Source organism: Fistularia commersonii, chromosome 34 (genome assembly GCF_037954325.1).
Source record: "Fistularia commersonii isolate RoL2024-O1a breed Wild chromosome 34, RoL_Fcom_v1.0, whole genome shotgun sequence".
NCBI lineage: Eukaryota > Metazoa > Chordata > Actinopteri > Syngnathiformes > Fistulariidae > Fistularia > Fistularia commersonii.
Window position 1 is genome coordinate 2847791 of NC_141317.1, and position 15249 is coordinate 2863039.

Here is a 15249-nt window from a genome sequence, read left to right on the forward strand (position 1 = left end):
GAATATTGAAAATCAGGCCTGATGATGTGCAATCATGACACATTTTATTTGGTGGACAAATAAATATCAGACATTTACACAGCTTCAAATTCTTCTTTTTTTCCAGATGTTGAAAAAAAATCCCAGAAAAATGTATTCACTCAGATCCTGTACAACATGGCATTACTTGTGTGTAAAATGTCAGACACCAAGCACAGAGAGCATGACATTATTTCCCCCACACAGCTGAAATTTGAGGAAATTAATTATAGTGTATGCTGGGATTGCAAGGTCATGTTTTTCAAGTTGTAAACATGCCTGATGTTCAGTGTAATTTATCTTCATGGAAGCGCTTCTCAACAACTGTGTCTACTAGTCTTCATAGGTCATTCAGTAATGCCATCTAGTGGTGTTAGTCTATGCTTTAGTTAATGCTGTTTTTCTTTTACATCTTGTAATCCATTACTGGGGGCTCAATTTCAAGACACTGTATGGTCACTTCATTACTGAGCATCTTTCATTCTTCCTCTTCAAGCATTCACAATCCTCTGAAAGACTTGCTTGCAGAGCTCTCCCTCACAGTATAGCTCCTGAATTTGTCAAAGGTAAAGGAACACAATGAAATTACAAACAAAGCCCTTTGGATTAGTTAACACTTTATTGCATATTCCTACCAGATGCAGCTTGTCCTCTTCCATCCAGTGAGCCCATCCACGCTTCATCTTTTCTCCAATTTGTTTACACACCAGTCTATTATCAACCCATCTCACCATTGACTGCATAGAGAGAACAGAGGATGTAAATCAGAGTGATTTCGATATTTTTCTGCACCATCTGTATATTAAAGTCAGAATCCCATTACATTGACAACTGATTTGTCTATTAGACTTTTAAACACAGGGGTATGCAATCGGCCGTTTTCACCTTGACATGCCTGTTGTCTAATCCCTGCGTAAACTCTTCAAACTCCTGGTCCAGTGTGAAGGAAATAGTGTAGTTTCTGAGAGTGCTAAGAGTCTTGATGATGTACTTGTCTCCCTCCTGATATATCAGCTTCTTCAGCTTCAGCATGAGGGCTATTTTCCTCAAGTACGGGTTGATGCCTGAAAAGGCAGAAAAGATCAATTTTGTGATAATGTGAAAATTCAATCACCAGCCACAGATACAACTCTATATTTTACACTCAAATTAGTTTGAGCTGGAAAGATGTGAGATGTAAATACATTTTTGAAAAAGAAAGGTACTGCATTTAACACCTTACTGCACAACAGGGTGTTGTATTACAACAAAAATGCTATTTCTCATAAGCTTGTTTTGCCTGTGGATGTAGGCAAAAAACTAGGTTATTAACCTCTATCCTGTAAATTCAACTATGTCGGAGAACTTTGGGACTATTTTAAGGTTAAGGTTCTTTTGGATTGAAAGATGCGTCAAACTTACCCAGTGCTATCATGTAGCCTTCAAAGTTGACATTACTGATGATCTCCCACGTACCACAAAGGCTTGCCAGCATTTTGAAGACCTAATTCAGCCTGCCGTCTTAACTGTGCAACAAATTGAAGAGATCATCCAACTGCCGGGCCGAAGAAAAATGTTCAAGAGTAGGTTAAAACTATGCTGTTTCAAAGGTGCAGGTGCAAAAGTGGGTGTGTCCTCCTCCCAGGAGGGAAACACTCTTGTGCTCGGTAAGCCAAACCCTGTTCACACTGTGTATAAATTGTGACACAAACAGGGAAAGTTTGATCTTTTTGTCTACTAAAACATATTTTTAATGACACAATGTTCAAAAACTTTAATATGGTCAGCTATGACCAGCAGTTTGATTGGCCATCACAAATCATGGACATTATACATGCATAAAAATAACTTTTTGTAACTTTAACTTTCCACAATCAGTGAGAATTATTTAGAATGACATTTATGATCCAAAACAAAAAAAAGGATATTCTTTAGGTTGCACAAGTTTTCGTATGGCACTTTTTAAAAATTTATGTCATTTCTACAACAGTGACTATGGCATGCCATTTGGGAGAATTTATGAAAACTCGGTGACAAGCTTCCTGACTACAGACAGCAAGATCAAGAGTGTCAAATTCTTCTTGCAGCCAAATCTCTCAGGCACAGCAAATGAGACATGTAGTCTTTCCTTGAATCCAGGCTTGCTGCAAGATAATTATCATTACTACTATTATCATGAGAGGCATTAATGTGATTATCTTTATTAGTATGGATGGTGAGACTGTGGCAATTCGTAACTTGAACAGTGATGATTATAATCTTGAGGTCCAGTAGTTTGCATGTGAGCAGTAGTTCCATGTAGTGCCTGCTGCAATGTACTGGGCTGACATTTTTCCTTACCACAGAGAAAATGAGCAAATCTGTCTATTCCTTATCTATTTGTTCATTTTGGTCTTTGTGTAATCACCATTACAAAGAGTGACAGCCTCTGGAATTCAAAACAGGTTTTTTATTTGATCTCCAGGAAATACAAATACATTAATTTCTGCACCTCTAGCACTTAGTCAAATTATTTCAAGTATGTCTCAGCATTCGCCTAAGGGAGTGCAAGGGGAAATTTCTTCTCTAGTTGAGTGGCATGTGAAGGCAGAAACTTCCGTGAAGAAAATGAAACACAGAGTCCCAGACTGAATATTGTGCTAAAATATATGTACTGTATCCTGACTCGCTCGTATCTAAAACTGTGAAAACACTAATTTATCCACACGCCTGACTACAGTGATGACATTTGAACTTCTGCTCATCATTGGGGTGTGGTCTCCGGCACATGTTCACACACATAGTAACACAATAATTAGTAGAAAAGTGAAGCGATTACAAATTCAGTTCACAGAGGAACATCCTCTTTAAAATAGTTTCTCTTATCAAAAGCTAAAGCACTGCAATTTAAAGTGCCTCCCCCCACCTCAGCTTAAACTGTTAACTTTCTCCACTGGAGGAGGCCCTTGTGTACCTCTGAAGGGGTGCTAGAATTACATCAGCATTATTCTGCTCACTCTCCTCACTGTAGAGGCCATGCTCTTGAATATAGTGAATCACAGGGTCTGGCAGCAGGTACTTGACACTCTGACCACGACGAAGGGCCCGACGCACATGCGTGGCTGAGATGTCATTGGACACCCACTCCCGGACCACGTGGATGTTCTTGCGATGCTTCCAAAGTATTTCTGACTGGTAAATAAACTTTTGGGGGTCAGCGCCACTGCGTGTGATGCAAACTATTCCGTAGTGGCCAACGATCTCTGCGATGTCCTCTTGCTTCCACAAATTGGGGATCCCAAAGGACTCCAGGACATCTGCCCCACACAGCAGCATCAGCTGAAGGCGGTCTGAGCACAGAGAGGATAGTTCAGCAAAGGGGCAGGAATTGTTGTTTAAAAATACCAGTATACCTTCAATAATCTAAACAAAAACAATATAATCAAATTATTTCCTCACGCAAACTTGATTCAACAGCATATCAACAATAAAAAATTTACCCTGCTGGGATCCTGTTTGAAATGTAGATATAACGAAATGATCAGGTATTGTACTTTTTCATAGCAGTTAATTAAACTATATCTGGGAAAAAAAAGGCTGACATTGGCCATTATAATTCAAATGGGTCTGGGTCAAACATTACTGGCATGTAGATAATTTTGAGTGCTTATTGAAATCTAATTGAAAAGAAACCATTGACCTAGAGTCTTAAAATTACTGGAGATAATATGAGCATGAGGGCCTGGACAGATACATTTCCAATGCACTCAGGAGTCAGACACATCAAATCCAATTTAACATCGTTTGATTCTTATAGGAATTGGAGCATTAACACAAGCAACACTGCAAAGAGGAAAAAGCTCTCCCAACAGAGATACCCAGCCTTTTATCCATTCATCCAAGTGTTGTTCTCTCCAAACATCTAGATAATTCATGTCCTAAACTAATGCGCCAAAACAGAGTTTAATTTATGGGGACGGAAGAAACAAAGCATGCCTGTCCCATTGAAGGGTTTTTGTCCCATACAGACTTCCAGACAAGGGAGTCTTCCTGTCACGATGGTCCTGTCACGACTGTACTACCTTATGGCGGCACACCAAAGTCAGATGTTGTAGATCTACACCACATCAACAGTTTCAAAAGTTTCATACACATGCAGGGGAGGCTTTGTCCCTGTACGTGTGTCCTTCAATTCTCATATTGGAAACTGAAATACAAAATTTGCAAAAGATGTTCTGTGTCAAATACATATTTCTCTCATTTTAGAGAAATACAGTAAATCCAAGACTAAAAGCCGCTCCTTTTTTCACCCGCTTTAAACACTGCAGCTTAAACAATGACGCAGCTAATTTATGGATTTTTTGGGCCTAATGAGCTTCATGCCACCAAAACATTTAGCCTCGTCACATTGGACCAATGACATTACCGTGAAATTCTGAGGCCATTCAATTCCGATACCGAAGACGACAACTTTAATGGATTTAGTGCGCAGGAGGAAGACCAAGATAGCTATCAGCTGGAGTTGGACAAAGTAGGGGTAGAAAATGGATGGATGGATGGACTTTGTTATTTATTATTAATCTTTTTCATCAGCCGTGTTACAGGCACTGTTCAGAAAACAGCTTTTACATTTGTGGATGTTACCAGTATGTATTTCATTCAAAGTTTAAAAAAAAAAAAAAGGGTTTCTGTGTAACATTTTCTGTGTAAATATCTAATTTGTGGACACCTGTGGGTTATACACAAGTGCGGCCCACATATCCACACATATATTAATTTTTTTATATTCAGATGCGCTCAACAGTCTGATAATGATGGTAAATGCATTTTAAAAATGCTTTCCATCAAAGTGCTACACAAACAAAACCAAAAAAGAGTAGGACACAATGAAAGTGTAAATTAATTTTTTTCCCCCCTATCATTTCATTATTTATTTCCCCTATCCTGAAGTCGGGGAGATGGTGGGGTTAGCTGTCTCCATTTAAACCTGCTTCAAGTTCTTGGACTGCAGAGGGAAACTGGAGAACCAGAGGGAAACCCCCGTAGACATGAGGAGAACATACAAACTCCGAAATCTTACTCAGGTGCAGAAGCACTAACTACTGTCCCAATTTTCCGACAATTATAAAAGGAAATAAGACCTACCTCTTCGTTTGTGACAGGCTGCAATGTCAAACTCATGATCTGTCCTTCGTTTTTTCCCGTACTCAGCTGAGTCCACATCCTCATTGTTCTGCTCTGCTGCAAAAAGTTCTTCAAAGTGATGCCTGCATTTTCAATGTACAATAGAGTAGAGACAATAACAATAACAATAACATGATTAGAACATTTGGGATATATTCAACGTCCTTTAGCTTCACATATAGCTTCACAATATTTCTAAGAAGTCACACAGCTAATTCATTTTCTTTTTGTGACTAAAATCAATCAGTAAATGCGGTAAGTCTTGCTGTTTTGGAGTAAACACCTGTTCTCAATTCAGTTCCTTTCAACCTAAGATTTATTCATATAATTCCTTTGATAACTGAAGTTTTTAAGACTTTGAGGCTCTCTTTGAGGCACTCTTTGCCAGCAATGTCAGACAACACTTCTTCAAACACACTCTTTTCACAGCACAGATGACATGATAGCAGAAAAGAGTGATAACCACACCAAGCAAACTGAGGTCCACACAACAAAACACAACACAGCAAAATATCTTTTTAGCATTAGGGCAAATTTAATGTCAGCATTCAGCACAAGCTTTCCTGTATCAGGTCTAATCCCAATCTAATCTAAATGAGCAAGGCTGCCAGCAAATCATCACAAACCGTTATCAATATTACAACGTTCATGCTGGGTCATTGTTGTATATTGTAGCCCAGATAAGAAAAACAACAAGCAAGGACATAAAAGGCAACTGTCAGATAATATTTTGAGAATTTTAGACTCACCGAGCCACTCTAGCCGTTTCCACCCACTCATGTTGCAGGCTTTCCCAAGGATCCACGGTGATCCAGTTTGAGGTATGCGTGGCCAGTTTTGCCATTTTCAAACGGTGATCGGCCTTTATCAGGCCCTTCTTCTTATAGCCATCACCGACAGCAGAGATGACACCTTTCACCACCTTGTACTGACCTTTGACATGAAGCAAAGTTAAATATTTAACTCCAGGTACACTTGGACTTGTTTTATTGGTACATTATGCACCAAGCTCTAATTGGAGAAACTGAAAGGGCTGAAACATATAACATTTTAGACCTTGCCTTTCAACAGTCTTGAAAAAAAAAAAAATCAACAACCTTTAAACAAATCACACAATAATCACCTTGAATAATGTTTTATAAAATGTTAATTGATGGAGAATGAAATGAAGTTATGGAAGAAAAAAAAATTAAATCGTCTATATTTTCAAAACCCAGTCAAAAAGTACTTGATATCTCTTTATTGGAGGCTCAAAAGGGACCAGCTGACTCAATTCTCAGTTACACATCAAAGTATCAGTTTCATATCACCTTCTGTCCCTTGGATAAATTCTGTCAGTCAATGTCCAAAAATGTGATGCAAAAAAAAGCAAAAAAAAAAAAAAACACACACACAATGATGAAGCAGCCTGTGGTTTGGGTTTGGAAGCTATTAAGTTGGAAAATTTTAAGTTAGTTAAGTTGAGATTCTACACTAATTGTATCAGCAAAGATATGACAGCTTTTGATACCTAGAGAATGATCATATTTTGATTTGGTCTGATCATGAAAATGAAATGGAACTACACACTGACATTTCATCCATCACAGCTCTCTAAGGGCAGACATGCTATGTTGGTGAAAGTTCCTTCTTTTCCTTTTATTTGAGCTTAATATCCAAAAGGTTTCATTTGTTTTTGCAGCCAGCATAAAGATGACATTTTTCTGAAGTTGACTGAAAACAATACATTGGGTGCAATGAATTTAAGATTATGTCTATATTACAATATTCTGATTTGTATAAAACCCATGAAAAGTAAAATGCAAGTATTTAACAGGTTTTAATACAAGTCAGATACTTGAGGGAATCGTAACACTTCATTGTTCTCCTATTCTAAAAGTAGCTGGAAATAGTGTTTTTGCTTGAGTATGCTACTTTAAGGTGTGCGGATGCATTAACGTTGCACATAGACATTTGAGTAGAGCAGATTTCTACAGAACCGATCGTGTTTTGCCCTACCTGTGTCCTCAAGGTGATCTCGGGCCAGCTCGAACATCCTCAGGTGCATGTTAGTGATGGGGTTAAAGGACCCGCACGCAAGGAGGACAACTTTGGTTCTCTCCTCAGCCTCCATGATGCACGTAGAGTCAGTCTTTGATGCTGCCGTTAAACACAACGATCACAAACGAGCGTTATTCTCTTACAGATCCCTGTAAACCTTTGTGTAAGGTGATGCACCCGTTATGTGACACTGACCGACCATGTAAAGACTTTAGCGCGTTAGCTTCATAGACGCTGTCAATAGCGTTAATTTGTTAAGTATGACTACACTTAGCTTTATAAGAACGAGTCTTTCGCTGATATAAATAATGCTTACGCTAAACTTAAACCTTTGTAGGGGTTACATAAAAGTTAAACGTTGACTTTAATAACAATATTAAGAAAATATAGTTTGGAAGCGTTACGGCGTTGACTCACCGCTGGAGAGTCATTTACTTCCTGTTAGCGGACGTACAGTATAGATCGTGAAATCTGATTGGACGGAGTCGACCAGGAAGAAGAAAGGAGCCGCGCCCGCACACTGTTGACTGCGTTCACAACACAAGCAATACTATTTAACCCGCAAGGCACTTTATGCGCTCATATTTTAAGTATGTTGGCTTCGAGACTGCGTTGAAAAGTAGCCGTGTTGCCCACATAAGTTTTCACCCTTCTTTACTGAGCCTCGAATACTTTTAGTATTTTAGCTAGCTGCGCACACGCAAGCTATCCAAGTGTTTACAACGAGCCCCGGTAAGACGGCTTCTCTTAGCATCCTTGCTAACAATCCACTTACCCGACTAATAACGTCACCATTTAAATGCCACCAGCAGAGTGAATATACTTAAATTGTCTGTCACTTATGTGCCTTATTAACACAAGACCTTTAACCAGAGTTTTGTCGTATTGCGTAAACTCTTAAGACATGAAAACGCCTGTTAGCTGAGTGATAGTTTCTTGTTACAGCACTTGCCTCATAATTCCTCTGTTGTTTTTCTGCTCAGTGATTTCCATAGGTGACACATTATTGTTTTTGCCGAGGATGGCTTCTCGCGGAAAATCAGAAACGGGGAAATTGCGGCAGAATATGGAAGAGCAACTTGATCGACTGATGCAGCAGCTTCAGGATTTGGAGGAGTGCAGGTGCTGTATGGACCAGATTCGACAGTAAACTCAGCATTGCAGCTGTTTATCCACACTTGTGTCGATCAGTCAGAATCAGAAGAGGAGGTTGTTTTTTGTTGAAAGCAGCTCCAGCCATAGAGTAAAGTGGGGTAGAATCAAAATAGAACTCTGTATAAAAATAAAGAATAAAATAGTGAATACTAAATAATAGATGTATCTATAATAGAATGATGGATCTTGGCTGCATTACTTTTTGCCCATTTCTATTTCTGTTCTGTCTCATTCTAAATTGATCCAGGGAAGAACTAGATGAGGAGGAGTATGAAGAGACAAAGAAGGAGACGCTGGAACAGTTGAGTGAATTCAACGACTCACTGAAGAAGATCATGACAGGAGACATGACACTAGTGGATGAACTGGGCGGCATGCAGCTGGTAAACACAACATAGATGTGTAAATGCTGACACTGTTTTAGAAGAAAACTACACAAGCAGTGGTTTGTAAAATTATCTCTGTGTTCGGATCAGGCCATCCAGGCTGCGATCAGTCAAGCCTTCAAAACCCCAGAGGTGATCCGACTTTTTGCCAAGAAGCAACCAGGACAGCTGAGAACAAGACTAGCAGAGGTTCGGACGGCAAATCTACATCTTTCTAAATTCTCAGTTTTGGTGTTTGAATCTCTTGCGCTCAGTGGCTCTTTTGTGTCTGTGCGTTTCCTGATCTGGAACCATTTCTTACCACTGTGTGACATTCTGCATAGATGGACAGGGATGTCATCGTGGGGAAACTGTCACGGGATCTGTATACACAGCAGAAAATGGAAATCCTCACAGCTCTGAGAAAACTGGGGGAGAAGGTGAGTAACAGTCACAGCGTAGACATGGTATTTTTTTTCATTTTCTATTCTCGGGCTTGTTGATGATATAACTGACAGGATTTTGGGTGGTTCTAGGTTATGGTGGCTTGTTATGTAAATGGCAGAGTCGATCTACAGAAATTAGGTCAAAGGGGGTGGTCATGCTAATGGAGGTGTCGTTCGTTGGGGACAAAGGAGCAACTTGTTGGGATTACCTGGGTTGGAATGTGAAAAGGTAAAGCCAGGCAATCTGTATCACATGGTCCTCAGTTCATGTGATCCAACTGACACATTCAGTGTCTTCAAATGGAGAAACTCTAGTCCAGTTGCCACGATTAAGAAGATTTTGACAAGAATTTACCATGACCCGGATGAGTGAGAACCTCCACAGACATTTTGTTTGATGGTTTGATCTTCCACAGCCGTATAGCCACATTACTGGCCAACCCATGTTGAAACAAGATGATAATAGGCACAGATGAGGCTTTTTGTTTGCACAAATAAAAATACAGAACTGTCTTCCTCCGCTGACAGCTGACCTCTGAGGACGAGACCTTCCTCGCAGAAAATGCTACAGCAACTCTGAGCCAGTTCGAAAAAGTGACGGCAAACTCAGGTGAGAGAGTTGCACTCTATGAAAACCGAAATGTACTCCATTCATTTCATATTCACATTCACACTGTTTTTCGTTTTCAGGGTCCGAAGATAAAATATTGGCTTTGGCCAGCTCCGGTGTGAAAACCAAGGCGTAGTAACCCCAGAAAGTATTTGTTTTAAGTGTGGCATCTCCAAGAAGGACGATACCTTATCCAGTCGTTAATTTTGTAAATACAAGGCACTTCTGTGTGTTGTTGTAGATGGTTTTTAACCATATTATTTTATACCCCAATGTATTTTAGATGTGTATATTGTATTACAGGTACAAGAATGTGATATGTTTAATGTGAAGGATGGTCCTGGTGGTTTAATAGAAATGTTTCCGTTTTCATTTGTGCTGTATTTCATTGGCTGAATGTGACGCTGAAGACTTGCCGACAAATGTGTCAGTAAAATGTGCTGTCATCAGGCCTGTGGGTCAAAAACACATTTTGTGTGAGCACAACTCCAAATCCCTTCACAAAGTAGATGGATGAATGGTGTGTAACATGCAGAGAACAAGCCGGACACAAGCGAGAATGTACAGAAACCAACAAATATAGTGTTATTTATTCATTAATCACAATCAGGATAAAACAATGCTACCGCATTCTCTTGAAAGGGGGAAGTTGTGTGTCCATTCAGCAAATAAGTCACTTTTTTCTTATTGATTTTTTTTCAAAGTGAACAGAGACATCAGAGATGTTTGTTCCCAACTTAGAGACAGACTGATTTATCTGAACAGACATGGAGGATAGGAAATGTTTGCAGATGTGAGCTCTTGGCAGATCAACGATTAATATTTAAAAGAGGTTATTTTTTTTTATTTTTTATGCAGCCCCAGCAGGCTACCGACCTTAATAAACAAGTTGAATGACAACCGGCAGTCGGTGTCAGGATATTAAATGAGTTGACTGACATTTTGTTGGTTAAGTCCAATGTTCTTTTTTTCTTATCAAATGCCTTTCAAATGTCACTGAACACTAACTAAATGTCTTGACACTTCTAGTGCAATTTCCTGATCGTATATTACTTATATCCTTGTTTGTTTTTTGAACTGCTCAACAGTCATTCGAGGGTTTTAGAAAGCGAATAGTGGAGATTAGCAACATTTAGATTTTCTGATTGTCTTAAAAAAACAACCAAAATGTTATTAAACTGCCATTTGGAATGTGCATGTTGTGTGTCACAACTGGTTAAGACACCAGATTAGACATTGGGTCTGTTGGGGGTGGTGGACAAACTACTGAGTGGAAATGTTGCAGTAAAATTTTCCAGTGTGGCCTGAAATCTCTTCTCAGTTGCTTTCTATATTGTTCATGTTTCAGAACCTATTTCTCAGCTGCAGTGAGGGGAGAACATGTTTTAATGACATGGGAAGTGCATTGTTAATATTTACTGCTTATTTGAAAATTTACAATAACACTTAAAAGCTGTTGCCTTAAGTGCATTTACCATATTTTGTGCAGCTTTGGAAACTCAGAATGTACATTGAGAGGTACTTCAGTTGAACAAATCAAATCAAGGATTAGTGTTAAACTGAACTGTAGCCTGCCTGCAATGATTTGTCCATGTTTACAAAGTTAACTTGAAGCCTGTTTTGGTGTCGTGTCTTGTTCTGAACGTGAGTTTAATAAATTGCCACATTTCCAAAACTGCTCTATAAACTGTTGTTATGGCTTTCTTGTCACCAGGTGGCACTAATGCTCAAGATTTCAAACTCAGTTGCTACTGCGACAATATCCAAGGCTTGCGGTACCTCGGAGGAAGCAAAAGAAGCAAAGGCAGTTGTTACATCCCATCTCATTATCCTTTATTTCGTTTATGAGCAAGCATCAACTTGACTACAATTTACTTTGAATTGGTAGAAAAGTGAGAGCAGCTCCAACAAGCACAAAGGAAGCATCCAACCATACTGGAAACATTGTCGCTTTCCACTTTGAGCAAAAAAATCCAAAAGAAAAATAATTGTACAAACAAAACAAAAAAAAAGAAAAAAAAATATCACTGGAGTGTTTGTGGATGTGTGAAACAGACAATCTGAAAGATCAGTAGTGTATCACATCTCACTCCAGTCGCACATGGAACGTTCACAAACTTGTGGTTCATGCAACGTTAAGACCCCCTTAATTAAAGTTTGTCTGTGACATTCGACTTGAGCTCCCGCTTGGCTCGGGGGCTGATCGGAAAGAAGAAAAACCTTACAAATGGTGGGAGTCACAGCAGAGATTTGATGTTGATCAGTGCACATGGATCAGTGACTCATTTGACCTTAGAAATTGATGATGTGGACTTAAGTGTTTGACACAATGGAATCTGTGAAAATCGTGAGTCAACAGGTTTACTCTTGGTTCTTGTGAATTTCATGCTGCCCTCAAAAATGATTTTTCCACAACTCAGGCAATAGGACACTTCAAAATCACCTGCCACTATACACAAACAGTTTACCCAAGTAGGCTGCTAAAGCAATTTAATGTACTGTACAGCATGGTTAAGGTGGACTCCCGTCAGTATGATTTTAGTACAATTTCTATTGAAGATACAATATGGTTCTATTTAGTCTACACATCAACATGGACACATGACATCTATGTAAAACGGTTACCACTTTCAATAAAGCAAGTAGTGGACTAACGTTAGGACAAACTGAAAGGAAATGATATCCCCAACTTTTAGGAAACCTAGCAGTTTACACTTGCCCCCCCCAAAATTGCCACAAATATAGAACATGGATGAGTTTTTTTGTTAAGATCTGCTATTTGCGCTAAGACCAGCAAAAGGCACTCCCATCTCAGCCTTCTCTGACCTGGCCTTTTTTTTTTTTTTTTTTTTTAACTAGTCCAAGTCACTGGAGGGGGAGACATTTCACAATAAACCGCTAATAATCATAAATTAATTTAAACCTAACAAAACTGTGCAACTCAATCCTTCTCCAAAATAAACTTGAGCTTTCAAATTCAGTTTGGCCTCTGAACACAGACTTGCATGCGAAAAAAAAAAAAAACAACCGATAAAAACAAAAAACAAAACACACCTACATTTCTGATCCAGATAATGCCGTGTTCCACCCTCTGTTTCTATTTGAAGTGGGCTTATATGTCGAGGGTCTGGGAAGTTTTTAACTTCACCCAAAACGAGAGACAAGCACTAAATATTTCAGTGTGAAATATCTGGTTGAATGGAAGATATTTACACACACGCACGCACGCAAACACACACACACACACACACACACACTCACACACACACACACACACAGTGATGAGTGTCTGAGAGGAGATAGAGGTTGGACATATTTTCCAAATCATCTGTATAAGCTTTACACTAAGAGCAGAAGGAAAATAAGTTTACCAAATGTAAACAAATATCTGAGAACAATCCTACAGTACAGTTTCATTTACAATAAAATCTAGTGGTCTACTGCAAAAAAATATTTCATTTAAAGATTTCAGATGATTCATTTTTAAATTGGCCTCCTGTTGTAAACCATCCAATCGTGTCCCCGGTTGTACGCCACCGATGCGTATTTTGCAATAGGAGCCCATTTAAAAATGCATCAGATATACAGTATGCATCATTATCATCTCACATTTAATAGCCGCGCCACGGAAAATAAAAGTTGCAATGGTGGAAGATTATGTTCAGTTTACTCTCCCCACAGAAAATCTTCACGCCAGCAGCCTATTTACAACTAGCTTCCATGGAGGCTCGTCTGCCAAAAAATCAGCTCCTCCGTTGGTTTGAAGAGTTTCTGAACCTTCCCGACTTCTGTCGGCGCGGCGGGACCGAGACACAGATGAAAGGCTCTTAACGGAAATCTGTGCACGTCTGCACGAGCAGAGATGTTGGGCCCGTGACTCACCATCAACAGCCCGACAGAACCCGGCTTCTTCTTTGTACTGTCCCGTACCATGCGTATATTTTTAACACATTAGCATTTCTCTACGTGATTCCTCAGAACGAGACAGAAATTCCCTCTCTGTACAACAGTGAGATCTATTCGGAATGAAATACAGATGCTTGGAGTAGAGCGTTTGCCACCTGTGCAAGCAAAGCAAAGCAAAGCAACGCAAAGCAAAGCAAAGCATGAAGCTGAAAACACCGACCTGTCCTGTAGAAAACAAAAATAATTTCTCCTCTTTGCAAAGAGGACAAGACAAAATGGACTCCACTTTGTCACGGAAACCTCTGCCGAACAGTCCTGGGTTTCTCCCCACGAAGCAGACAGTTTTGTACAAGCATGACGGAACAGCTTTGCGGAAAATTTAGCGACATGCTACCGCCTTTGTGACACAAATGTTCTACATTACGTACTGCGTCATTTTAGATATTGGACCCTGATGAATAGGCCTTCACTAACACATCAACTAATTACATGTTTTTTGTTTTGATATTTACAAAATCTTTAAAAAGCAATTTTATTTCTCTACACAACTTCTCAAATATCCTCATGCACTAAAAAGGACAAAAAAAAAGGAAAGAGAATGCGACCTATTTGCTAAAAGCATCATTTTCTATCACTGTTGACTTCAAGTCAAAAAACTCAGGTCAAAGCTACACATGATTTTAGCTGAAAATCAATCTAAAAAGCCAAGAATAAAACTGTCTGGGGGGGGTTAAAAAGAAAGATTTCTCCATTTGCATTTGACAGAAAACAAAGTGCAGAGTTGGCTTCCTCACACAGTCCAAAAGAAATGTAGGCCAAGTCTTCCTGGGAATTAAAATATAATAAATTAATAAAACAAAACATAAAAATCAGCAACCTGGTGATGACTACACTACACTGAGTACCATCACTAAGAGAACAACAGGAAAACCTCGACCATGAACACGCTGAGGGGAATTTTTCAATCATGGCTCCTTGGGCTTGAAATTAGGGGACTGTTTGTGTGCGGTGTGGTGTGTGAGCATCTGAGTGAGTGCCAATCTGTGTGTGTGTGTGTGGAGTGTGTGTAAGGAGTTTGTGTTTTGTGTGTCAGCGTGTGTGTTGATCTAGTAGGTGAGGGTGGAGTCGTCCCACTCCAGCTGCTGCTGTCTGTTAGCACCCTGCTGGTCCTCTGGCTCCCCGCCTTCCTCATCTTCACTGCTCTCAGACTCGGCACTTGTGATATCATCCTCCTCTTCTCCGTCCTCGCTCTCCTCCTCCTCTTCCTCCTCCTCCTCACTGCTGTGCTGGTCCTCATATGTCTGTGTCAGAGAAACAATAGAGACATCTGATGATTCAAAGGAATTTCTGCTGTTTGAGAACTGCTTTTTTTTTCCAACATCACAGTGACTGACATCAGGAGTCGTCAATGACATTACTCTTATTAACAACACGTTATAAAAAAACAAACACAAACGGTGGATACTTCTATTAGTTGAGTGCTACAACCTTTCTGTCTTTTTGCTACTTAATTATACATTCAACTCTATGCCACCCACATGGCAATTGTTATAAAACAATGTGATGG

The 15249-nt window shown here is 39.5% G+C and overlaps 4 protein-coding genes across 10 annotated transcripts in view; 1 reads left to right on the plus strand and 3 right to left on the minus strand.

The window, feature by feature from the left end:
• Positions 1-46: 46 nt before the first annotated feature.
• rbp7a (retinol binding protein 7a, cellular) lies at positions 47-1557 on the minus strand. Its single transcript, XM_086141615.1, has 4 exons — positions 1420-1557; positions 904-1082; positions 654-755; positions 47-569 (listed from the first exon to the last, which is right to left on the minus strand). Exons 1-4 carry the CDS (start codon positions 1490-1492, stop codon positions 510-512), a joined length of 414 nt encoding a protein of 137 aa, XP_085997741.1. The 5' UTR covers positions 1493-1557; the 3' UTR covers positions 47-509.
• Positions 1558-2426: 869 nt separating this feature from the next.
• On the minus strand, positions 2427-8109 carry nmnat1 (nicotinamide nucleotide adenylyltransferase 1). 4 transcript variants are annotated; one of them, XM_086141612.1, is made up of 5 exons: positions 7976-8109; positions 7159-7299; positions 5910-6093; positions 5122-5243; positions 2427-3326 (listed from the first exon to the last, which is right to left on the minus strand). In XM_086141612.1, exons 2-5 carry the CDS (start codon positions 7271-7273, stop codon positions 2917-2919), a joined length of 831 nt encoding a protein of 276 aa, XP_085997738.1. In that variant the 5' UTR covers positions 7274-7299; positions 7976-8109; the 3' UTR covers positions 2427-2916. The 4 variants fall into 4 exon arrangements, with proteins under 4 accessions (XP_085997738.1, XP_085997737.1, XP_085997739.1 ...); XM_086141611.1 differs by lacking the exon at positions 7976-8109 and adding an exon at positions 7618-7661; XM_086141613.1 differs by lacking the exon at positions 7976-8109 and adding an exon at positions 7400-7609.
• Positions 7683-11463, plus strand: lzic (leucine zipper and CTNNBIP1 domain containing). Its single transcript, XM_086141614.1, has 7 exons — positions 7683-7932; positions 8184-8322; positions 8603-8738; positions 8832-8930; positions 9065-9160; positions 9695-9776; positions 9857-11463. Exons 2-7 carry the CDS (start codon positions 8222-8224, stop codon positions 9910-9912), a joined length of 570 nt encoding a protein of 189 aa, XP_085997740.1. The 5' UTR covers positions 7683-7932; positions 8184-8221; the 3' UTR covers positions 9913-11463.
• Positions 11464-11587: 124 nt separating this feature from the next.
• clstn1 (calsyntenin 1) overlaps positions 11588-15249 on the minus strand; it is a 36920-nt gene continuing 33258 nt past the window's right edge. For all 4 annotated transcript variants that reach the window (XM_086141606.1, XM_086141607.1, XM_086141605.1 and 1 more), the window contains one exon: positions 11588-14983. In XM_086141606.1, the coding sequence (XP_085997732.1) occupies positions 14789-14983 (195 nt within the window). In that variant the 3' untranslated portion in view covers positions 11588-14788. The remainder of the gene's footprint in view (positions 14984-15249) is intronic.